The following is a 26116-nucleotide window of genomic DNA, read 5'->3' as shown; positions in this document are numbered from 1 at the left end:
ATGCCTCTTGCAACCGTTGGTTTTGAATTGTATTCCTTTTTTCTTTGCTGTAAACTGCTTGGAGCGTGTTCATTTTTGTGGACAGGTGACATACAAATACTATAATCATGGTGTTGATGATGTCAGGCCTCTCGTTTCATGGGCCTTCAGCATATGCGTTGGTACCCATTGCTAGGCCTGGCCTAAGGTAGATTGCAATAGCACTACCACCAAACAGCTACAGGGGTCAAATAAAACAAGAACAAGAAATGAGTCCCCAAACCCTTGTTTGGGTTAAAGGTGGGCCCGGTGTCTGAAAACTATAACGACTACAGGTCTATTTCAAGGAGTCCAAGTCCAGTTTAAAGATTTTATTTTCAAGAAACTGTAGAGAGGCCATCTTTGTTGCAAGTCCACGCAACGTCTTTTGTTTTGTAGCTGTGTGATTTGTGCTCATACTGTATTGCGATGGCCATTGGCTATAAACAATAAAATTGATTGATTGATTGATACAAGACCTGTTTCCTGCCTTGCTAGCCTGGGAGGGCCCTGACTCCAACTACAAAAATGCTGCAGAAGCCAGAGGTGATCCTTGTTGTGGTGGTGGGATGTAAGTGTTTAATGTTGGGGGTCAATATTTAATTTTCAAGGAGCTTACTTTTTGCTGCACTTGGTATTAAATTTTAGCAATATTTTTTTTTGGGGGGGGGGTTGTGCTTTTTTACATTGGGCCTGTTTCATTTTATTGTATACTTCTTGATATGCTTTTCTCTATTGCTTATGGCCACTTGTTATATTTCTGTAACGATGAGAAAATGTGAGTTAGCAGCTTATACAATGGCATGGAGAAAGACGAAAGAGAGTGGCAGGGGAAACCCAGCCAGATGGGTGGGGTATAAATAATAAATTATAATATTATCCTCCCTCCCTCATAAGGCTAAAACTCATGGGCAGGCAACAAAGCCGAATGATGGAAGATTTAGGGCACCCAGCCATTCTTTTATTATTCCACCACCACCACAAGAGTCACAGGGATTCATAGTTTGCTCTTCTGTTGCTCTTCATCAACAACAGCCGCTGTTCCTTAATACAGAACTTTTGCCACCACCGCCTGCTTCCTTCCTTCCTTCGCTCAGTCCGCAGAACGTGAGACTCTTCGCAGAATTGCAGAGTTGGAAGGGACCCCCGAGGGTCATCTTCTAGTAGTCCAACCCCGTGCAACGCTGGAAACTCAGTTAAAGCATCCGTGACAGATGTCCATCCAAGCTCTGCTTTAAAACCTCTAAGGAAGGAGGAGAGTCCACCACCTCCTCCCGAGGGTTGTGCGTTCAATCCCCACGTCGGACGAAAGATTCCTGCATCGCGCGCGGGGAGGGGGGACAGGACTGGACTAGATGACCCTCGTAGCCCCTCCCAAATGCTACGATTCCCTCCCCCTTGCTCGCGCTCGGCGCTGCAAGTGGCCAGGCTCTCCCTCTCCAGGAGGGGCGCGCCGGAGACAAAAGGCCAATGGCGCGCCTCTCCGGGCTCCCCGCCCTGGCCCGCATCCGCCGCCCGGCCTCCTCCTCCTCCTCCTAGCCCATCACGTGGGAAGAGAGCCCCGCGGCTCCTCGCAGCAACTGGGGAAGGAGCAGAGCCGCGTGGGGTTGGAGAGCAGCGCCTGCGATCGCCTCCTGTTCGTCGACCTTGTTCTCCTCGCTCTCGGAAGGCGCTCTCTTCCCTCTCCACGAGGCCGCCATGAAGCTGCTGCTGGTGGCCGCGCTGTTGCCCGTCTGCTTTGCTGCCCTGTCGGGTAAGTCGCCTTTTTACTTCTTCTGCGGGGGCGGGGAAGACCCCTGCCGCGAACGAGAGAAAAAGGGAAAGTTGCCGTCGCTCTTCTCCACCGACCAGGTTCCCTCGCGCGCGCGCCTGCCCGGCCTCCCACGCCCTCTGCTTTTCGGAAAGGGATGCATCCGAATAAGGTTTGCTCATTTCCCTCTCTGTTGCAAGCGGGAACTTGCGCGGGTTTTGTAATGTTTCCCCCCCCCCCTTCCCGCCGCAGAGGCGGCTCGGCTCCAGAAGTGGGGTCGCCAGTTTTTGAAAGGCCCTGCTTTCTTAACCGTGGAAGTTATTTGGCGACCTCGGCGTATCTCTCGCGTGTGTATTTGTGTTGTGCGCGCCGTCGAGGTTGCACGGCCGGCCGCAGGAAAGGAAGTGCACGTGCTTTTATTTTAATATTTGCGCGGAGAAGGTCCCCGGTTCAGTTCAAGCGCAGTTCCAAACAAAATCTCAACTTAAAAAAGAAAAGAAAAAAGCGGAGGGAATAGCAGGTCTGGACGGTCCCCAAATCCCTGCCTGTCATAATAGACAGTGCCAGAACAGATGGAGCAATGGGTCTTAGACTCTGTTTTCAGAGCAGATAGAACTGGGACGCCCTTCTTCCATCCCGGTCCGACATCCTTTATTGCACGGCAAAGGGACCTTCGTGTGAACGCAGCCAGAAATTGACCTACCATGCAAGCAGTTTGCTTCTTGTTGGAAAATAGGTTTAGGGAGGATTGAGGTCACTGAGGTTTGTTTGTGTCTGTGTGGCTTTATTGCAATTCGGTGAGTAACGAACAGCGTGGTCTTCTTGTTGCTACCAAAAGAAAGAGGGTCGTTTCATTTCTAGTCCTTTGGGAGGCTCTTGGGGAGATGAAGTGTAAACTGCAAGCGCTGCCTGAGCAATCTGTGCGAAACCAAAGCAAAGGCCAGAGCATGTAAACAAAAGACTGACATGCCGAGGCAGAACGTTGGCTTGGAAGTAAACCCTTCCAAGTAAGGCTGCAGATCTTAAGACATGTTTGCTAAGATAAGAATCTCACCGATCAAAACTCTGTTCTCTTATTTATTTGCCAACAAAGGGCAAGTGTTGGTTTTTAGAGCAGCCTTTCGCCCACCTGGTGCTCTCCAGATGTTTTTTAACTACAACTTCCATCAGGCTCCTCCAGCACAGCCTGGCTGATGAGAGCTGTGATTGAAAACATCTGGAGTGAAGTGCACCAGGTTGCAGAAGGCTAGAATAGCTTGAGCTACTAATTCTTAATCACAAGGTCAGGGCCAGCTTAGCCTAGCGGTTACTTCGGAGCAATCTTTGCAGATTCACCAATTGCATAATCCCAAGGTCTGCTTTTAGGGGCAATAGTTAGTATCAGCATTATTTATGTAGAAAGCTCTACTTTTGCTTTTAGTCAACCATGGCTTCCTGCTTTGTCCATGATTAACACCCACTGTGATTTGTTTAAAGCAGGGGTGGCCAACTCCGAAGAGACTGCGATCTACTCACAGAGTTAAAAACTGGCAGTGATCTACCCCCTTTTGGGGGGTTCAGGTCAAAGTTTTTCAGCTTTTTTTAGGGAGGAGGAAGGCCCATTTTTAGGGGTTCAGGTCAGAGTTGTTGAGATTTTCTGAGGCAGGAGGAAAGCCCTGTTTTTTGGGGGGGGGTGAAGGGCTAAAATGTTGAGCATCTTTTAGGGGAGCCAATGTTGTTGAACTTCTTTGGGGGGAGCCAGTGATCTACCAGTGATCTACCACAGATGTCCAGTGATCTACCAGTAGAACCCGATCTACTTGTTGGACGTGCCTGGTTTAGAGAATCCAGCTTCATAAGCTATGGTTTAAAGTGGTCTTGTTTTGGAACCGACTGCTGTTAATTGTTAAACCAACTTTAAACCATAGATTACGGAGCTGGCTTCCGTTGGCGAGCCATAGGTATTGTTAACCGTGGTTCCCGGTTTGGGCAAAACCAAAATTTTTCAGAGTCCTTCTCCCAGATGCAGAAGAGGATGGAAGGGGCTACCAAACTTCGGGTTTGCTGAGGATCATGCATGTTGCAGTATACTATGTTTTAAATGTAGCATGACATGAGAACACAGTTCTGTTTTGCATTCTCACTTGCATCAAAGGAAGAAAGCAAAGGTCCACTGCCTTCATGTCTTTAGGGGAACTTGGAGGAATCGCAGCTGGCGCTCAGCCCCCCAGTTGGTGACCATCAGGGGGCATGTGCTCCACTCCTGCATAACCTGTTAGACTGATGGTGCTAGCAAGTCTGAATATCCACAAGGATGTTGGATCATTTGGTCCCCAGATTAGTGCCTGGAGGGTAGAAGGGCCCCTGAGAATATAGAAGTATATTGATGTATAAAACACGTTTATAGACTGCTTCTCATATATCTGGCCGGTATACAAGAGAGATTGTTGGCATCCATCTGTCTCGAGAGAGAATGGAGTGCGCCTCCGGAAGAGAAGAAGAAGAAGAGTTTGGATTTGATATCCCGCTTTATCACTACCCGAAGGAGTCTCAAAGCGGCTAACATTCTCCTTTCCCTTCCTTCCCCCACAACAAACACTCTGTGAGGTGAGTGGGGATGAGAGACTTCAAAGAAGTGTGACTAGCTCAAGGTCACCCAGCAGCTGCATGTGGAGGAGTGGAGACGCGAACCCAGTTCACCAGATTACGAGTCTACTGCTCTTAACCACTACACCACACTGGCTCTTCCGGAGGTGAAGTCAAACCGCTGCATTAGCAGCACCGAAGTGACCTCTCTGGGGCACAAGCCTGGGCAGTGTGTATGGAGTTTCTGGGCTGCCCAGATGGCAAGACCCCCTCTTGGCCTCACTGGAAAGCAGAGCGATACGTTTGGTACCAGCTTGGCTGCAGTTCTCCAAGATGGGCTGCCTTTCCAGGTTGATGAGTTCCATCTGCCCCTCACTTCCCTCTACAGCAAGTGCAGAAACCACCTTCTTGGGGCCACTATTGGTCATGTCAGCTCAATTCACCAGAGCCTGTCTTTGCACGCAGGGGAAGTCCCTCACCAAGGGTTTGAGACCTGTCGGCTACCCTCACCTGTTTTAGCCAGCCAGTCAAAGCCGTTCCTGGGGTGTGGCCTCCGTTGCATGCTGACGGCTTCTGGGAGCCACAGGTGAGAGCTGAGTGCAGGGTAGGGGACCAAGAGTGCAAGCTACCTCAGAAGGAGCATCACATGCCCCCCACCAGAGGTACTCCTCCTCCCCTAAAACCCTTCAAAGGAGATACAGTTAAACCATTAGAAGCAATGCAGGGTGAGCATAAAATGGCTGGCTCATCTTGAAAGTTTAAGCTGCTGAATTGGCCTGTTGACATTTTTTTTTTAAAAAAAGTCTGCCTGAAAATCAGAATGTAGGGTACGTGACAGATGTGTGCTGCAAGAGTGTTCCACAGTATGGCACCAGTGGCACTCAATGCTCAACTTCTGGTTGAAGCCAAATGGGTTTCTGAAACACTGGGGGCAACTAATGTAGTTTCCTCTGGATGATTTCAGTGATCTTGCTGCTATATAAGACTCAGCTGAATCAGCCCCACACAGATAGAGCTGATGGAACAGCTGGCCTGACCTTGGAAAAGAGCTAGGAAGAAAATATTGACTAAGGACGTAGTTCAAGATTACGTTATCTCTTTCTGGGTTATAAATCAGTCTTCCTTGACCCTTGAGAAGCCTGAAGGGAACTGTGCTAAATTTAACGTGCAGTGTGGGAGGTAGCACAGTTGCTCTGAAATAGATGGAGCATCTCAGGCAGCTTTTGAAATTCGCCAGGCGCATTTTGCACTTGGCCATCGGCCAAGTGTGCTCTGGTCCATGGGGTCACGAACAGTCGGACACGACTAAACAACAAATCAGCCACTTGCGACCAAGTGAAGATGCCTGGGTGCCAGGTTGGCACCTGACTAGAGATGTAAAATTTCCGGAAATTTTGAAGCTCAGAAAAAACCCAGAAAAATTGAAAAAAATGCTGCATTAGCACTTCTTTTTTCTTTTCCAGATTGAAAGTCATTCTGTTACTTTAGAAACATAAAATATAACTATGGACAATTTTAATGGGCATAAAATTATCACAACTAGCATATTACATATATAGTGTATCCAAACAATTACCCAGTATTACAAACAGAATTTACTTTAAAAATAATATTTATTTGTATTTGTAACAAATGGAGCAACAGTCTCCTGAACGGTTTACAAGTATATGTGGAACAAAAAAAAAACAACTCTACAAAACAATTTTTAAAAATCCAGAAGTAACAATTATTCATATTTCCTCTCCACAGTATTTAAAAAAAAACATTCTCATAAAAAGAACTGAAGAAGGAAGTGGGACTAAGTTTCAATGAATGGGCATGAAATTTAATCAGAATCATTTTCTGAGCTGTAATTAAGGTTATATACTTTCAGGCCCTTTTTGTTGCTCTATATTTTCTTCCAGTGCTTTGAGGCCTAGTGAAGAGGAACAAAACCAATGCGTACCACACGCATGCAAAAACAAAACTGAAACCTTTTTCTTTTCTGGTGACAACAGCACCTCCTAAAGGAAGAAATGTATCTTGTTTTTGCATTGGAGAGTTCAGTTTGTAACCTAGGACTTGCTTGTCCTCACAGAAATTAGAATAATCTGATATACCATACATATTTTTTAGAAATGATTTATAAAATATTTGAAACCCTTACCTTAAAATATTTTATTCATCATGTTAAAATAAAACATTCCATAATCTATTTTTTATTTTTTCAATTTTTCCGGGTTTTTCCCGGGCCTTCACATCTCTACGCCTGACGTCTCTACCATCAAAGAGGTGCGTGCCTGGGGATCCTTGGCTGTTTTCACGCACTAGCAATGTAGAATTCTAACCATGATATTTTATCTGCACAATCAGAATTAATTACAGGAACCAAAAAAGCCGTGTTGAAAAATACAACCTTCAAGCCATCTGGCCCCCAAAATGGCAACTAGGCATTCCATTTTGGCGACAGCAACCCTGGTTGAAGGAGCCATTTGGCGCCTAGTTTTTATATCTGAGTTTCTAACACTGTGAAAAATTATTGCTAGGAATAAACATAACTTGCCTTCCTGTATCTAAACATAATTTATGACCCTTTGAGCTCGTCTCAAGGCCCAGACTGAAGTGGGCTGTAAACGGCCACTGCAAGCCTAGGTGATGTCTAGTGAAACTCATCTCACTGGGGACAACGTGGCCTATTGTATCTTCCCCACTCCCCAAATCAGCAGATAATAATGTGAGCCTCATATGCAGGCAAGTGCAGAACATCGTGCAACAAGGTAAACGGAACGAAAAGGATGTGCATCAGCCATTTTATGTGGTTGTATTTCCTGTGACATTTACCAGAAAAGTCAAGTAGCTTTGAAAAGGTTTGGGGATTTGCAGGAAACCCAGTTGGTAAGAGGCAAACAGACAATTTAAACACATCTTGCAAGTTTTTGCTTGAACATTTGAAAACCACAACGGTGTTGTGCTTCCCTCTGTCTTTCTACTCCTTTTCCACCCTCCGCGTGTATTTTAGTTTACTGTTCCAACAATCTTTCTCAAGAGCCAGAGAGTAGCATCTGCGTTGGAACCAACAGATCCACCAGTGTGGCTATTCTTACATATTGTAAAATGGTGTGATCCATGGACCATTGCTGCTCCACAATGTCTTCACCCCACCGCCCAGGTTAGGTGGGATGCTTCAGGGACCAAACTTCCTGGCCCATTGGGTGGGGGAAATCCCACTCCAGCACATCAGATAGCTTGAGAAGCACTGATAAAAAGAGTACTTTCACAACTTCAGTGAACTGCGGAAACATTGTTAGTAGGGCTAAGCTAAAGGGGATATCTCATGAGTTTTTTCATCAGTGTAAGAAAGGCATCCCTTTGGGCAGGGGGTCAGCAAACCTTTTCAGCAGGGGGCCAGTCCACTGTCCCTCAGACCTTGTGGGGGGCCAGACTATATTTTGAAGAAGAAAAAAAGAACAAATTCCTATGCCCTGCAACAACCTAGAGATGCATAAAAGCACACATTCTACTTCTGTAAAAAAAATACCAGGCAGGCCCCACAAATAACCCAGAGATGCATTTTAAATAAAAAGACACATTCTACTCATATAAAAACATGCTGGTTCCCAGACCGTCCGCGGGCCGGATTTACAAGGCGATTGGGCCGGATCCAGCCCCTGGGCCTTAGTTTGCCTACCCATGCCTTTGGGTAACTCCCCAAATTGCTGCAAAAGAAGATGGAAAAGTTTGCCTCTTTAGGAAGCACGGCTCTCACTCTGCATGGGTGTCATTGACTGGTAGGGGAGAATAATGATCTCTGATTGAGTAGGATCTCTTGGTGCCGGAAGTATTAATAGTGCTCTGAACTGGTTTTGTCTGTGCTCAGAAACAACAGCAGGTAGCCAAATCGAATTGGGTAGCATTGCCGGTTGGTCTTGCTCACCACATAGGCATAGAAAGCATTAGCCAAGGAGGAAAGCGGCATCAGAACAGCAGCCGGGGAAACAATTGCAGCAAACAGCCTTAGGAGGAAATGGAAGGTGTGCGCTGCGGATTATTTTGGAAAACATTGTTCATTGCATTTTTAAACCCCTCTTAAACCAATTTTCCCCAGGGTGTAACTTACTCCCTCTCCTCTTCCAAAAGCACTACAGTGGAACCTTGGTTTTCGAACGTAATCTGTTCCAGAAGACCGTTCGACTTGCGAAACGTTCGAAAACCGAGGAACAATCCATTTAGAAAATCCATTGAGAAAAAAGAAAAACTCGCAGTGGAAGCTGTTCGACTTCCAGGGCGCCTTCGAAAACGGAAGCAATTACTTCCGGGTTTTCGGCGGTTGGCTTCCGAAATGTTCAGCTTCTGAGATGCTCAAAAACTGAGGTTCCACTGTATTTTGAAATTAAGCTTTGCACCCTCTTTGCTTTAAATCAGGCATAGGCAAACTCAGCCCTCCAGATGTTTTGGGACTACAACTCCCATCATCCCTAGCTAACAGGACCAGTGGTCAGGGATGATGGGAACTGTAGTCCCAAAACATCTGGAGGGCTGAGTTTGTGGTGATTTGCAGCGATAGGGTGAGTGGCACCTGCTTAACTTGTCTCTGGGCCACCCTACAGCCATTTCACAGATGACCTAGGTCAAGTTTTCTTTAAGGGGGAAAAAATACACATTATATCTTAGAAGGAGGGCAGAAAGCAGGAGAGCAATTTTAATTTTGGAGATTCCTGAGTGGGGGGGCGGGGAGCAAGAGGGAAAGTGATGGGGTGGGGGAGAGATTTTCTGCATGCCACGAGTATTACCAAAGATGCCTGGAGAACCTTAGAGGTATTTGAAAAGGGTGGGTTAGATATGGAGCATGGCAGCCTGCAATTTCACTGTGCCCTGCAGCATAAGTTGGACACTTGATCTCGTGCCACATCTCCAAAATAAAGACACAGACATCATGAGGGAAAGACATGCACCTTATTCTGTAGGTATGGAAACAAGACAGTGCCCCAGATTCCTAGTGTCAACAGACACCTCAGACCTTAAAAAGGAGGACAGGCTTCTTTTACCTTTAACAGGTGGAAAAAAGCAACAGGTGTAATTTCTGTGTTTGGGAAAGTACCAGTTGAATGAATCATCAGAATGTTATTGTTATTCTGTCTCTTACAGGTACAATAAACCTACCATTAAAATTATGGACTGGTCATTTCTTCATCAGAGAGCAAACGGGCAAATTTAACAGGGGATCAAATACTTTTTCCCCTCACTGTATACGATGGCACCCATCTGTCTTGGGAGACAATGGAGGAGTGTGCCTTTGGGGGTAAAGTCAAACTGTTGGAGAGTTTAGTGCCTGCTGTGGCGGTAGAGACAGATGCAGGAGAGACATGTTTTGTTACAGCTGGGGAGGATGAAGGTGTCCGGTTGTGCTGCTGCAGATTCACCATGGTGTTTCTTCTCTCTGCGTTCCTCCCGGCGGTCATTCGTCCTCTGGTCACTGCTATACACACACAACTTGACTATGTGTCTCCAAGCACTGCAGTTGTCTGCAAGGGTTTGTCACATGGCAGAGCTGATGTTGCCAGCCTTCGTGTCATGTTTGCAGACATCTTTGCAACACAGAGTTGGTTTGGCATTGGCGCTGGTGCCTGAAGCCAGCTCCCCATAGAGCACATGTGTGTGTGTGTGTGTGTGTGTACACACACACATATTTCAGAAGCGTAGATTTTGGTGAAATTCCTTAAAAATAGCTCGGCAACCTTTGTGTGCAGATTTTCACTTTTGGAAATATGGCGACCCTAACATATACACATCAACACACATGATTACATGTCTCGTTTTTTAAACCTTGGCAGTGAGAAGGCAGTTTTCTGCTTCATATACCTGATAAAAGGTGACCAGGTTTTCTCATTTCTCTCTTTTCTGTGACTTACCCCCACCCCCACCTCCCCAAACCCTCATTTCTTTATTTTTACCGAATGGCATAGGCAAATGGAAGAGGGGTGCTATTGCTTTTCCAGTGGCCCAGCCAGCATAGGAATCTGTGTTTAGCAGAGTGCCAGTTCCTAACAGCCCTCTCTTCTTATGCAAGCTCTCCATATACAGTGGTACCTCGCAAGACGAATGCCTCGCACAACGAAAAACTCGCTAGACGAAAGGCATTCACTAACGAAAGGGTGACTCGCAAGACGAATTTCCCTATGGGCTTGCCTCGCAAGACGAAAATTTCAATGCATTCCTATGGGAATTAAATTCCTATGCATTCCTATGCATTCCTATGGTCGTGCTTCGCAAGACGAATTTTTCGCAATACGAAACGACTCGCAGAACGAATTAATTTCGTCTTGCGAGGCACCACTGTAGTCTTTATCTAATCTGCATCTCTTCCTTTTCCGCTTTGTCGTTTTTTGGGGGGGGCAGGGCATGACAATCTGCTTACCGCACACCTAGCGTGGGTTCCAGAAGCTCTTAGCAAGCCGTCCGGGAGAACAGAGTGCCTACGTACAGACCTCTGCATGCTGCCGTGTTTATCCCAAAGCTGATGTCTGCAGGTTGCCCAGGCACCCCTTCCTTGCCATCTGTTCCTCAAAGCGTTGGGAAAGAGATACTGCCGGTGAAATGTCTATGTGCTCTGCCCTTCCCCTCGTGTTCCTGGCTTTAGGGAGAGGATATTGTGGTTTGTTCAAGCAACATTTCCAGTGGCAACCAAACAGGGAAACAATGGTTTAAGTCAGGGATGGGGAACAGGTGGACCTGCAGAGGTGGCTGGAGTCCTATCAGCACCAGCCAGCACAGCCAGTGGTCAAGGAAGATAGGAGTTGTAGGTTCTCCTTCCCCAACAAGGATAAGAAATCTAAATCTGATCCGGTTCCTGATTCAGATGTCACGGACAACTGTTCAGCAAACCACAATATCTTCTCAAAGGCCAGTGGTTAATACGGAGAAAGCACTAAGACGCAAAGTTTCCCCCCCGATAAAGCATGATTAATGATGTGATGTCTGAACTGGGCCACACTCACTGGGATCAATGGGATCTTCTTGCAGTTAAGTTTGTGTAAGATTGCATTGCTCTGGTGAAAGGTCCATCAAACAGGATATTCATCGAGCATATTTTTCCAAAGCAAGTCCTCTTCATGGGCGAGACAGATCCCATCACACCGTTACTTACTTGTTACAAGACATTACATATGACACAGTGGACATGCTGTTTCAATGTATGTACAGAATTGCAGCCAAAGCGTTAAGACCCAGGCTGGAGACATAAAAGATGTTCTTTCGGACCGGTTCGGTCCATGGTGTTAACGTTGTCAAATCCAAGTTCCTAGAAATTGTCGTGAATATCCCAAGCTTTATGGGCCTTTCGCCATTGTACTTGTAGTTGCAAGATTCTTGTGTTTAGCCCGGTGTTGAGCAAGATCAGGGCCGAGGAACTGGATCCAGTTGGCAACCTAGATCTAATAATACAGATCTGGGCCACTCTGGGCAGCTCCCAACAGAATATTAAAAACATGATAAAACATCAAACATTAAAACCTTCCCCAAACAGGGCTGCCTTCAGATGTCTTCTAAAAGTCAGGTAGTTGTTTATTTCCTTGACATCTGATGGGAGGGCATTCCACAGGGTGGGCGCCACTACCAAGAAGGCCCTCTGCCTGGTTCCCTGTAACCTCACTTCTCGCAGTGAGGGAACTGCCAGAAGGCCCTTGGCGCTGGACCTCAGGCAGAACGATGGAGGTAGAGATGCTCCTTCAGGTATACTGGGCCGAGGTCATTTAGGGCTTTAAAGGTCAGCACCAACACTTTGAATCCTAGTTTCCCCCACCTCTGGCAGGCAACTTTGATAGGTGGATGGGTTCTGGCCACCTCTCAGACATGGGGCATTGAAAGGTAAAATGATGCAAATGTATTTATTGATATGTTATGTGCGTTTGTTTCAGTGACTTCTACAGGACCGAATGTGACCTCCTCAGCTCCCCATTCAAGTTCAATAACAAGTAAGTCTCTACTTAATCTTTTTCCCCCCTTCTGCTTTACTAAGATGAAAGCACTTGCACCTGTGGCCCCAAAATCCAAGGCAAATGAAGTCATTTGCTTATCCAAACAGCTTGTGGAAAGGGGGGGTTGCCTCTCTATTCTGAGAAATTGCTTAACTGGCATTGGGAAAGAAGATTATGTTGAAGAAGGCAAGGACAGCCTTGCTGGAGTCGCTGCTCAGGAATGTATGATACACTTTTCACACATTGGGCAGGGTACCCCAGAGAGCAGGTCGGAATTATTACCGTATTATTATTATTTGGCTGAGTCTTAAGGTTGCAATTCAAATAAAACACTCTTGCAAGCAATTCCATTTAGGGAGCAATTCTTTTCGCAAGAGCCTTGGGCTGCAGATATCTGGCTCACAGGGCTACAATTCCCAGAGCTGCCTCTGAGATTGATCATTAAACCACTCTGGGAATTGCAGCTCGGGGGGGGGGGTCTCCTAACAACTCTCAGTGCCCCTCACAAACTACACTTCCCAGAATCTTTTGCAGGAAGCCATGATGGTTTAAAGTGCATGCCTGAAATTATGGTGTGTTGTTAAATTTTGGGGTGGCACCCACTGTTGTATTTTAAGCCATTATTATTATTATTATTATTATTATTATTATTATTATTATTATTTATTAATTTGTCCTATCCTATCCTATCCTGCCTTCCAGAGGAGCCCAAGGCGGCAAACCAAAAGCATAATAAAATAATGCAATTAAAAATATAATTAAATAATGCAATTAAAAATAAAAAACATTAAGAACATTGAAAATGATCTAATTATATGCATTCCTGTATCTGAAGGCCGAATACATACAAGTAACTGAGTTCCCTATGTGCCCAGCACCCAATGAAACCCACACACGACACTCCAACAACCTTATTGTTATTCAGAAGAACTTCTTAAAAATTCTTTTCTTTCTCCATCGCCCCCCACCCATGAATCATTGAGTTGGAAATGACTATGAGGATCATCTAGTTGTCCAACCCCCTGTAATGCAGGAAAATTTCACCCAGTGAGGGGCTCAGATCCATGATCCTGATCTAAAGTTGTAGGGTTGGTTGGTTCGCTTTTAATTATTTTGCTGACTTTTGAGAAACGTTTATTTTGGAGTTGTTGGTTCCAAATGTCTAGCTCCAGTTTCTGTGTTTGTACCTAGAACAAAGGCACCGGGGGCCAAAAAAAGAAAAGGGGGAGGGAAACCCCCAACTCAAAACAACAACAACCCAGCTTTTGAGTGTTTCGTCATAGATTAATTACCTGCTTTGGAGAAACCACGGCTTGGCATGTTGCCATGTGCAAGTTAAGGCAAGATGTGGCACAAGTGGTCGTTCCTATGCCTTTCACTGGCAAAAAAAGCAAAAGTTGTGGTTTATTTGTGAAACACTTTCTTTTCTATATTCTATTATTTGTCATCCCTCCTTTTTGAGCGCTTTGATGCTACTTTTGTCTTCAGTGTTGTTGCTTAAGTCCGGTTTTGATTAATTTTGCTGCTCTTGAAAAACTTGATGTTTTATTGTGTGATTGAGGTTCGAGCATTGTATTTGCAAAATGAGCTTGGCAATTGAAAAGTACTGAGCTTAACTTTACCTGCAGCCCCATTCCTCAAGGCTGTGTGTGTGTGTATGTGTGTGTGTGTTTGCTAAATGTTGATATTTTTACCTCAGAATTTTGCACATGTTCCAAGAGGGAACAAAGAGACAGCCTTAACCCGTGAAGGAACCTCTGTGCAACTGGGGATGCTTCACTCTGCAAGTTCCCTAATTGTACAAACAGAGCCTACACACAAGGACTCTGTACATGCTCGGACTCTTTTACGAATTGCTCTGAATGTGTCACGAGGGCTGAATGGACAAATTCACCAGACTCAAGGCAGATAGAAGCCTTCCCATCATGGGGCTGGGTGTTCTGGTCTCTGGATGGAGGCGTGGGTTCAAACTGCATTTCTGGCACATCTGTTTTGGAGACCCAGTGTGGTGTAGTGGTTCAAATGTCAGACTAGGGCCTGGGAGACCCGGGTTCAAATCCCCATTCAGCCATGAAGTTCATTGGGTGACATTGGGCCAGTCAGTGCCTCTCAGCTTAACTGACCTCACAGGGTTGTTTGGGAGGTTAACTGATCAAGTGGGAGAAAAATGTATACCACCTTTGTGCTCTTTGGAGAAAAGCTGGGATATAGAATCATAGAATCACAGAGTTGGAAGAGACCACAAGGGCCATCCAGTCCAACCCCCTGCCAAGCAGGAAACACCATCAAAGCATTCCTGACAGATGGCTGTCAAGCCTCTGCTTAAAAGTAGTGTGGAAGGGGCAGAAATTATGGTTCCACTTCCTTCCCTGTGCACAAACACAAACATTCCCTGTGATAGGTGGAGAGCATCGTTGAGCCTATCCATGAATGAGTGGAAATGTTGTCACACCTATTTGAGCAGCTTCAACCATCTACATTGACCCATTGTATTGACCAAGCAGTGTGACTCGTTGCGGGTTTAACACGAGCATTGAAAGTGCTGCGTGAAATAAAGCACGTTTTGACACACACACTCCAAAAGAGAGAGAGCACATTTTGATGTTTAGTGAAGGCCATCCTTTTTCTGGAGGGTTTTGCTTTCCGGCATTCGAAACCTGGTCTGCCTCATGTATCTGATGTGTTCCTATATTTCACGCATGCTTCGCAAAGGAACGCCGCTTCCTAATTGCTGCAAGGTGAGTACATCAGTGAAAGAGCCCGATGGCTAGCAAGCCTTAATTAACACTGTCTTTTGAATTTGGGGAGGGTGTGTGTGTGTGTGTGTGTGTGTGTCATTAAGCGCACTCTTGTACGACGCAAGAGATGGATGGGATGAGACTACTTTGAGGATGTGTGCAGTTTCACTTTAGAAACCACAGCTTGCAGGCTGCTGAAGAACTTCCTTTTTAAAAGTTTGCTGCAAAATGCGTCGGAGCAGTTTCTGCAACAGGCCTGTTAGCTTCTTGTTTGAAAGCAGGCCTTTCCCCCTTTCCCCCTTTCACCTTACACCCTCACTAAACCGTGGCTGTGGAACTGTGGTCGGCTTGGCATGCAATGATTTGTTCAGGCTTGTGTTGTTAGGCACCGAAGAAAGTCCCCTGTGTTGCAAAACAGAACACTCTGAACAACAACAAGCAACACGTCGGCTAATAAGATACTGACAATATTTTTTATAACACTACTAGTGGGTATTATGCCCGTTAAATTAACGGGCGCTAGGACACCGCGTCACGCTCGGCTGCACGATCTCGAGCCGCGGGCGGGGCTGCGAGAAGCGAGCGGCGCTGTTGCTGGGGAGGGGAAGGCGACGTCAACGCTCTCAGCCCGGTCTCTTCCCCGCGCACGCCCAGCCTCGCAGACATGCCCCCTCGCTCTCGTCCCCGCCCCTGCGCCTTCCCGCTCTCACGTCCGGGCATTCCCTGGCTCCTCGCTTACTGACAGCCAGCTGGCCCCGCCCTTCCTTCCTCCCTCCCTCCCACCTTCTCCTCGCACCGACCTTTCCCGAAGTCTCTGCGCTCCAAGTCCCAACAGCTGATTGCAGTAGTGCAATCCCACGGACACAGGGACTGGACGCAGAGACACTTCCACTTTATTATAGTGGGTACTGCTTCAGAATTCATAAACAGAAGACATACAGTGGTGCCCCGCTAGACGAAAATAATTCGTTCTGCAAGTTTTTTCGTCTAGCGGGTTTTCCGTCTAGCGAAGCGGCAATGTAAACCACAGTTTTCGCTAGACGGAAAAAAAATCGGAAAAGTTTTCGTCTTGCGAGGCAGCCCCATAGACAAATTCGTCTTGCGGGGCAGCCTTCCGCTAGACGAATGCCTTCGTCTAGCGAGGCATTCGTCTAGCGGGGCACCACTGTATAATGTGTGCATGGAGTCACAAACTAATAAGAATCAAATAAATGTTCCATGAACAGGAATGGTGGGAGTGGTAAGTCACTGTCAAAGATCGCTGTGAAATGGAGGCAGAAGGCCTTTCCACAGGCAATATCCTACAAATGTGAGATGATGGGTGCTCCAAACGTCGTAGTAGGGTGCTCCGAGCACAGCAGCAGACAATACAATTCTTCCAGGTTAATGAACTGTTTCACTGTTAAATCTTCATCAGCTAGCAATAATATGAAATGAAAACCTTTACATTCAAATACAGCCCAGTGAAAGAAATGGCAGGCCTGCATGTTAACCAACCAATAATAAATGCATGCCAAATTAATAGTCCCCAAAGGTACATCAAATGGCCATGGATCAGCTCTCACTAAAAAAGTGCTGATGCTGTTGGCAAAACCTTCGTGGCATTATAAAGGCTCTCAACATGTGCAATGAATCACATAGAATTACAGGAAATTTAAAGGTACATTATCTGAAATTTACCAAAGAACATACAAGCAGTAGCCATCTTGACAGAAACACTTAAACAAAACAATTAAAATCTAATTCGGTATTTGTGTTGTTAGGCATCAGGGGTCATGAGCTCTGAACAATCCCGGTGGTCACACGCCAGCGGGGCAAGAAATGTTTTGTTTTGTTTTGTACAATAGGCTAGTCCTAATGCGTGGTGCTGTGGGTTAAACCACAGAGCCTAGGGCTTGCTAATCAGAAGGTCGGTGGTTCAAATCCTTGCGACGGGGTGAGCTCCCATTGCTCAGTCCCAGCTCCTGCCCACCTAGCAGTTCGAAAGCACGTCAAAGTACAAGTAGATAAATAGGTACCACTCCAGGGGGAAGGTAAACAGTGTTTCCGTGCACTGCTCTGGTTCGCCAGAAGCAGCTTTGTCATGCTGGCCAGATGACCCGGAAGCTGTACGCCGGCTCCCTCAGCCAGTAATGCGAGATGAGCGCCACAACCCCAGAGTTGGACACGACTGGACCTAACGGTCAGGGGTCCCTTTACCTTTACCTTTACGGGTCAGATAGAGCCTTAAGCTCCAGGTCTGAGGTTCCCCACCTCTGATGTAAATAATAGCAGAAATAAAGAAATTTGAGGATTGGCAAAAGATGCTTGGAAATTCCTGGGAATCCACTGAGTTTTCTCAGTATCCTCCCAAAACGTGGATAATTGCCAGGAATCATTCAACATTCACCAAAGCTCTGCTTTTTATTGTAACAGGCAGTGCATACCTTTGTTCAAGCTGCTGTGCTATTTTCTACCTGCTTTTCAAAACACATCACTAAGGAATGCATACTTGATGTGAATTTGATTCCCTGCCCGCCGAGCATTGATGCAATCCATCTTCTTCTCGTTGATGAAAATTCAGCTGCAGCGGAGAGGGGTGGGGGAGCTCAGCTTGGCTCCCCAAGGTTAATACAAGGAACAGAATGCCGTTTCACAAGTTCTGGTTGACATCTGAGACTTTATCTTCATTGAGGCGCCTTGTATTAAGGACGTTCCTCCTTGCTAAGTAGTAATCAGCAGTTTGATAAGCCGTGGGGGGTGGGAAGGTCATCGTGAAAATGTGGAGTGCGGTCTCTAAATCCACAACACGAATATTATGCTGGATCAATCTATTGGGTCCCAATTGTTCTGTATTCAAATGGTGTGCGTGCATTGCATCATGTGATCAGTTATGCAGTTCTGCTCCCCCCCCAATATTTTATTCAAGCCAGCCCCCCTGTAGGGTGATGGGCAAATTGAATAAATATTAATAAATTCCTGCAGAATTTTTTTAAAAAATGAATTATTGCTTAAATCGAGTCCCATAATGTCTCTTTTTAACATTGGCTATGGGGTAGTCATAAAGCTACTTTTTTGCCATAAGTCTAATTTATGCTGGTAATGCGGGAAAAAGGAAGGGACATTGTTCCATATCTGGTGGAGCTGCAAAAAAAACAAAGACCTACTGGGGCATGATTCATGAAGAACTCAAAAAAATGTTAAAAACATATTTACAAAAGAAACCAGAGGCATATTTATTAGGCTTATTGGGAAAAGACATACCACAGAATAAGAAGGGAATTTTCATATATGCTACAGCCAATTTTCTTATATGCTACAGCCACCGTCAGGATAGTATATGCCAGCAAACGGAAGAGTGAAGTAATACCCACAAAAGAAGACTGGCTATACAAACTAAGTCAGTTTACAGAAATGGCAAAGCTAACTGCATACATATGGAGACAGACAAACCAAAAACTCAGATCAGAATGGCAGTGTTTCAAAGAATACATGGACAAACACTGTTCAAGAAAAAAAATATGTTGATATGCTTAGATTAAAGGAGTAAAGTAGAAATTAGGAATGTCATAATGAGATTAAAAATTAAAAATTGCAATGATAGTATTGAACCTGTAAGATAAGGCGAGGTGTTGTGGAGGGGGGGTCAAAGGGCGTGGTGGTGGGAAGGTAGGGGGGTGGGAAGGATTTATATGAATGTGTATGTAAATAGTAGCCTTATTTTTGTATGTCTTTGCATTTCTTTAGTATTACTAAAATTTAATTAAAATAAAAAACCTCAGGAAAAAAACTACTGTTTTGCCATGTCCGCAGCTGTTCTTAAAGCGAATACTACCACCCCTGCCCACAATGCGACAAACATGACGACCCCGACTGCTCCTGCCACCACAGTCGGCACCAACATAACCACCAGTGCCCATCCTGAAAATAAAACGAGCGCAAAGCCCACCACAATGAAACCTGTGTCTCCTAATGTGACCACAGCGACTTCCAAGGCTACTTTGCCTTCTGCTTCTGCGACAGGTATGTGCTGATCTGCAGCCACGGCCCAGTAGGAAAGGAAAAGACGCTGAAAACTAGTAGCCCTCGGTAGACTTATCCTCCATGGAATTGTTCCATCATAATAGTAATATTTTTATTACGTGTACCCCGCCCATCTGACTGGGTTAACCCAGCCGCTCTGTGTGGCTTCCAGCATATATAAAAACACGATAAAACATCAAACGTTAAAAACTTCCCTAAACAGGGCTGCCTTCAGATGTCTTCTAAAAGTCATATAGTTGTTTATTTCCTTGACATCTGGTGGCCACAGGGCGGGCGCCACTACCGAGAAAGCCCTCTGCCTGGTTCCCTGTAGCTTTGCTTCTCGCAGTGAGGGAACCGCCAGAAGGCCCTCGGCGCTCGACCTTAGTGTCCGGGCTGAACGATGGGGGTGGAGACGCTCCTTCAGGTACGCAGGGCCAAGTTGAGAGTTGGTTGTGAGAAATAAGGTACGAAGGTTCATTCGGGTAGTCGTCTGAGGAGCTCATCAGTTTTAAGCCCCTCAGAAAAAGGGAGTTGGAAAAAAGATAAAGACGGGATTAAAAGCAGAGGTGAAGACATGTCGTAAAGCTCTTGGGACTGTAGCCAGTCAGCGGTGTGATTTGACTGCAGTAAAATAAGTCATGCAAACCGATAGACTTCATTCTGCACTGGACTGACATTGTCATGGGTACTGTAATTGGTTCTGGATGCCACATTTTAAGAATGATACAGGCAAATCTGAACAGGCTTATAGGAAGGCAGTGAAGATGCTATATAAAAGGGGTCTTATGAGGGGGGTTGAAGGGATGCAGATGGCGCTGTGGTCTAAACCACAGATCCTACGGCTTGCAGATCAGAAGGTCAGCGGTTCGAATCCCCATGATGGGTGAGCTCCCGTTGCTCGGTCCCAGCTCCTGCCAACCTAGCAGTTTGAAAGCACGTCAAAGTGCAAGTAGATAAATAGGTACCGCTCCGGCGGGAAGGTAAACAGCGTTTCCGTGTGCTGCTCTGGTTTCGCCAGAAGCGGCTTAGTCATGCTAGCCACATGACCCAGAAAAACTGTCTGCGGACAAATGTCATCTCCCTCGGCCAGTAAAGTGAGATGAGCGCCGCAACTCCAGAGTCGTCCGCAACTGGACTTAACTGTCAGGGGTCCCTTTACCTTTACTTTATGAGGGGGGTTGAAGGAGCAGCATGTTTAGACTAGAGAAGATGAGGACCAGGGTGGAGTGGGGGACATGATAGCACTCTCCAAATACCTGAAGGACCATCACACCGAAGAGAACAAAGACTTGTTCTCTGTTGCCCCAAAGGGCAGGGCTATCTCTTAAAAGGAGGGTGTTTTGGTTGAGATTCCCAGAATAGTTCAACAAACCATCTCTCTTCACAGGGAATTATGGGAATTGTTGCTCTGTAAGGGGTCTCCCTAACAACTCCCAGCGTGCATCACAAACTACACTTCCCAGAATCCTTTGGGGGAGCCATGCCGGTGTGAAGTGGTGGCCTAAGTGTATGGCATGACTCTCACCCAGCATTCTGGGGCATAATACTTTGGGGAATGCGCCTTGTATAATAAGCATGTCTGCTGGTTTTGTGTCTTCTTTCAGTCACTCCCAAAGGTGCAGCGGCTCAAGTCTCATCCTCAGGATTCAGCGCAGGCAGCTTCATCGGCGGAATCGTCTTGACGCTGGGACTTCTTGCGGTTGGCTACGTCGGATGCAGGACGTACCACGCGAAACGGGGCGTCCAGTACCGAACCATGTATGTAGCAGTCGGTGGAGTGTTTCTTTGCTGACCTGTTGGTTTTAATTTTTGTATTACATTGTAAGTTGCTTTGAGTTTACTTTTTTGTGACTAATAAGTTCCAACAAAACAAACAAACTTCCCTGGCATCTCCATGTATGAAACCTTGGGGAGTCATTGCCCACGAACAGATCTAAATGGATCTAAATTTTCTGGTGCAGTGCAAGGCAACACTCTGCATTCATAGCCAGCGTGGCTCCAGTGAGCATCCAAAGCATAAGGTGTGGTATTTGGTGCTGCTCCTACTCAGAGTAGACCCATTGGAGTTAATGGGCAGGACTTAAGGTTCATTAATGTCCGTGGGTCTACTCTGAATTGTAGTTAGTTGAGCACAGCCCATTGTGTGTGCCCTGGCAGTGCTGTGCAAGTATCCTCCTGTGACATTTTTGCAGAACTCCTGGGCCCCCAAAATGGCATTATACTGCCTCTGACAGTATAATGCAGATCCACTCTCCCAGTGTCTCCTTGGACTGGGCTCACAATCTTCACACATTTAATGGGGTACAGGAACAAGTGCTCTAGTGACCCAAATGCCTGCCTGTGTTTTCATCCATGCTGCAGTTTTTGTCCCTGTTCTAGGCAAGACCGGCACGAACACCACATTGCTATGTGCTCCTGTCTAACCATGAAAGCCCTTTTTTTGTTTGTTTGTTTGCTTGCTTCGTTTCATTTGATGGCTTCCTTTGATTTTTCTCGGCATTGGGAGAGGCCATGCTCTCTGGGACATCCCCTCTTTTGAACTCTCTCAGCCACCTTGCTGGCCTCATAGCTTCTGCAGCTTATCAGTGATAAACTTCCGTCCCTCCCTGCTGTTCGTAAAAAAAAACCCCACCTTACGAATGTGCACGTAGCCCCGTCTTGGTTCAGAATCGCTTTTTGCGTTAGCCCTTGAGCAAAGCTAAACAACTCAGCAGTGCTGTCAGACTGTGAACATTGAGGAATATGTTTGTGAGCTCTTTAGGGAAACTTTCGGCCCTCCAGATTTCTTGCATAAGTTCTTGGAGGCCAGACTCGTGACTGGGAGCAGCTGCCGGGACCATATAACACAGGTCCTAAAGGATCTACACTGGCTCCCAGTACGTTTCCGAGCACAATTCAAAGTGTTGGTGCTGACCTTTAAAGCCCTAAAGAGCCTCGGCCCAGTATGCCTGATGGAGCATCTCCACCCCCATCGTTCAGCCCGGACACTTGAGTTCCAGCTCCGAGGGTCTTCTTGGTAGTGGCACCCACCCTGTGGAACACTGCCATCAGATGTCAAGGAGATAGGCAACTATTTGACTTTTAAGAAGACATCTGAAGGAAGACCTGTTCAGGGAAGTTTTTAAGGGTTTGATGTTTCATTGCATTTTTGATTTTTTGTTGGAAGCTGCCCAGAATGGCCGGGGTAACCCAATCAGATCGGTGGCATAGAAATTTTTTATTATTATTATTATTATTATTATTATTATTATTATTAAATAATATAGCCATGATGGCTATACTCGGCCTCTCTGGTCAGAGACTACTTGCTTCTGAATACCAGTTTGCTGGAAACCACACAAGAGTTCTTTTGCGCCCATGTCTTGCCAGCAGGTTTGCCCCATACATCTGGTTGGCCACCGAGAACAGGATGTCATAGAATCATAGAGTTGGAAGGGACCCAAGTGTAATCTAGGTGGACCAACAAGTTCATCTTTTATCCAGGTGTTGCTTAACTACAACTCCCATCAGCCTTCGCAAGTATAGTCCAATTGCCAAGGATGATGGGAAGTTCAGCAACATCTGGAGGGCCAATGATTCCCCACACCTTTAGATACCTAGGTGCATTATTCCACTTGCTTAAAAATGTGCGAAGCTATGCCCAGGGGCAGCACCTCCTCGTTGTTCTTCTGGAGGGCGGAGGCAGATTGGACCTTTGCTCCAAAGTCAACTATATTTAGGACAAAGGAGGAAGAATTGGCATGCCGGACATTGCCATTCCTTCTCAGTGAGCTCAGCCTGTTTTATCTTTGCATTTGTTTATTTGCAGTCCCAGACTCCCATTTATGCATGGAATGCTTAGCCCAAGGCAGGCTTAGCCTTGAGTGGTGGGGGGTCCATCTAATCTCGACCATCCAGAAGTTTCCTTGCACTTCACTTTGATGTGCTGTAGTTATCAAGCTGTGTTTTGCCAGTGCATTCATGCACATTTGTACGCATGTGTGCAAGATCTTTCTGACACACTTGCGCATGTATATATCCTTGACATATTTTCCTTGTTAACGTAGCTGGCTCTGTCATCTCCCCCCCCCCCATTTTTTTTTAAAGTAATGCTTAAAAATCCCTCGTGTGTCCGCTACTTCTGCCCCCATATTAAGTAGGAAAATGCTAATTATGAAGGATTGGGCAGGGTATGTGGACAGATGGAAGAACCACGCATTGCAGTATTTATTTATTGAATTTATATTGCGCCTTTCCTCTCTAAGGAGCCCAGGGCATCAAACAGACAAACTATCGAAAAAGAAAACAAAGCAAAAACATTCTAAAAGAAGTTATAAACGTTCTTCCATCCAGTTGTCAGGGATGGTGTTTTTCTGCTGCCAAATGCCTGGGTCAACTGGAATTCAAATTCCTCCTGAAGGTTAATAATGATGAAGACAGACTCAACTTGCTAGGGAGCACATTCCACAAGCAAGGAGCTACAACTAAAAAGGCCCTGTCATGGATTGGCACCAACCAGGGAGACCTTGGTAGTGGCACGACCAACAAGGCGGCACACAGTACTGTGTCACAGGGGGCTTATTCTGCTGCTCTCCCCCTCCCCGCCCAATTTTGTAAGAGAGGGGACCCATGAATTGGCTTTGATCCCTGTTGGTAGACTCTTCCCTTCCTTTCCAAGCATTGTTGATCAGTCAAGTGACAGCATTATCTCTAGCTGTCTTGGCTTGAGGATCATGAGCAGCTGCCTTATACCAGATCACATAATTAGTCCATCTAACGGTAAACCTCTGGGATCTCCTGCTTACTGGATCTTTTTAAGTGAAAATGCTAGAAAATAATGCTTGGGTCCAACTGTACAATGGACACTGCTGAACAGTGGTCACTCACCATGGGCTGTGGCCCGAACCCATAAGGTGGCCTTCCCCAATGGGGTTCCCTCCAGGTGTTTTGGACTACAACTACATCAGCTGAGGCTGATGGGTGTTCTAGGCCGAAACATCTGGAAAGCACTACATTGAGAGAGACTGTCATAAAAAAACTTCACTGCTTACAGGTGAAACTCGAAAAATTAGAATATTGTGGAAAGGTTCATTTCTTTCAGTAATTCAACTTAAAAGGTGAAACTAATATATGAGATAGACTCATGACATGCAAAGCAAGATATGTCAAGCCTTTATTTGTTATAATTGTGATGATTATGGCGTACAGCTGATGAGAACCCCAAATTAACAATTTTAACTTCAGGGTTTTCATGAGCTGTACGCCATAATCATCACAATTATAACAAATAAAGGCTTGACATATCTCGCTTTGCATGTCATGAGTCTCTCATGTTAAACTCCAGTAGCTAATGAAAACAATTGCTTACATAAATGGACTTTTCCACGATATTCTAATTTTTTGAGTTTCACCTGTAGATGTCACTGATACCCTAGGTAACTTGAGTCCAAATCAGTTTTATGATTTGTTAAACTATTACTATTTATGACATTTTTTAGTCACAGTGTAAGCAACTTACACTGAAACCAGCTAAAAACAATGGAAAACATTCCAACCAAGGAAGAGTAGCAGATAAAACTAATGGACTATTCTGAAATGTCAAAAACTCACTGGAAGAATCAGAAACCAGGAGGAAACAACTTTTAATAAAGAATGGGGGGATTGTGTAAATTGTTTGGAAAATTATTATGTACAGATTCATTAGCAGGATCATATTAAAACTCATAGTTAAAACTATCGACTAAGAAATAGTGAGAGAATAAATGAAAATTGGACTATTGAGGAGATGCGGTAAGAAAATTATAACCGAAGGAACCACAAAAGTCGGGGGAGGGGAGCCAAATGGGATATTTGTATTGGGTGTTGGTTTGAAAAAATGGGGGGGGGACTATTTTTTTAAAATAATAAAAACAATGAAAAACGAAAAGCCCGAGCACCACAAGTAAGCCCATATACTAAGAAGGTCTGCTACACACAATATATCGAGTGATGCTTCATCAGTGTAAATTTAATACAGTACTTAATGTTGTCTTCTTTTTTCCAGTGATGAACACGATGCCATAATTTAAAGCCTTCACTCAGAAGACATAGATGAAACCTCACTCTTGTTCCTGCTTTTAGAAGCAATCTCTTCCGCCTACGGAAAACAAGCCTTAATGAAAAACTGTCCAGAGCCTACACTGGGTGCTTAATTGCTTTTTGGGGGGGGGGCACCTTTCTGTAAAATTATGGGGGACCCAGATTCTGCAAGGATGCTGAATATTTCAAAGTGCTTTCACTGAAGAGTTCTGAGGACCGTCTACAAAACTGGTCCCTACTTGGTGACTGAAGACATGAGCTTAGCTAAAAGTTGTGACTTCTTAGCCATTACACGCTGAAAATCAGGAGATGTGGGCTCCACAACAGAACACAATGCTGTGAACATGCTTATGTCTGCCACTCTTAAAGTTACATAGTCCTTTCGTTCAGCAAATAAACCAAGCTTCTGTTTTTCAAGATGGCAGGTGAATCCAAAAGCAACCTTTTCCATGTTGCTCTTCTTCAATTTGTGGAATGGGGTTGTTTGGGCAGGGAGAAAAATATTTTTGTTAATGATCTGACGTTGCATGTGCCTTGAACTTTTGAGGAAAATATTTTTTCTACTTTTATTATATACAAGGGTGCGTGAAAGGGTTTTTGCATTCGGGCAGGAGAATTGTTTGCTTTCTTTTCGTTTATCGCGCGCGTGTGTGGTTTTTTTATATATAATGATGCATCGTCCGTGTGCTAATCCCCGCTGGGCTCAAGGTATATAATTCCAGTTAATTTTCAGCGCAACCTTGAACCACAAAAAGCAAAGACGTGTTTGGGAAGGTACGTCAAAGTAATTGCTCCACTGGTTCCGTGTGTGGTGAAATCTTATCAGGTTCAGTACAGTGTGTCATATGAATTGGCTGTGAATACATGTTGCCCGCCTGCGTGATATATACAGTTCCTTGGCTAGTTCGTTGCTTGAATTCAGGCTTGTGTCTGTTAAACGTCATTGAGAAGAAAGGCAGATTCGTAAGAAAGCTTCCACTGGGGATTATTTAAACTTGAATACATTCTGGGGATGTTCTTTAAAGGACGAA

General features: G+C 45.4%; 1 protein-coding gene across 1 annotated transcript; it reads left to right on the top strand.

The window, feature by feature from the left end:
* The first annotated feature begins 1537 nt into the window (after nucleotides 1-1537).
* On the top strand, nucleotides 1538-25522 carry TMEM123 (transmembrane protein 123). The gene is made up of 5 exons (XM_033146186.1): nucleotides 1538-1771; nucleotides 12226-12282; nucleotides 18816-19025; nucleotides 20633-20786; nucleotides 25051-25522. Exons 1-5 carry the CDS (start codon nucleotides 1717-1719, stop codon nucleotides 25073-25075), a joined length of 501 nt encoding a protein of 166 aa, XP_033002077.1. The 5' UTR covers nucleotides 1538-1716; the 3' UTR covers nucleotides 25076-25522.
* The last annotated feature ends 594 nt before the right edge of the window (nucleotides 25523-26116 follow it).

Source organism: Lacerta agilis, chromosome 4 (assembly GCF_009819535.1).
Source record: "Lacerta agilis isolate rLacAgi1 chromosome 4, rLacAgi1.pri, whole genome shotgun sequence".
Classification (NCBI taxonomy): Eukaryota; Metazoa; Chordata; class Lepidosauria; order Squamata; family Lacertidae; genus Lacerta; species Lacerta agilis.
This window is presented reverse-complemented; position numbering and strand designations above follow the sequence as displayed.

Excerpts from the sequence above, each read along its gene's own strand:
- TMEM123 (XM_033146186.1), top strand. The coding sequence starts at position 1,717 with ATGAAGCTGCTGCTGGTGGCCGCGCTGTTGCCCGTCTGCTTTGCTGCC. Across the intron at positions 12,283-18,815 it reads CCATTCAAGTTCAATAACAA|CTGTTCTTAAAGCGAATACT; the intron begins GTAAGTCTCTAC and ends CCATGTCCGCAG. Across the intron at positions 20,787-25,050 it reads GGCGTCCAGTACCGAACCAT|TGATGAACACGATGCCATAA; the intron begins GTATGTAGCAGT and ends TCTTTTTTCCAG.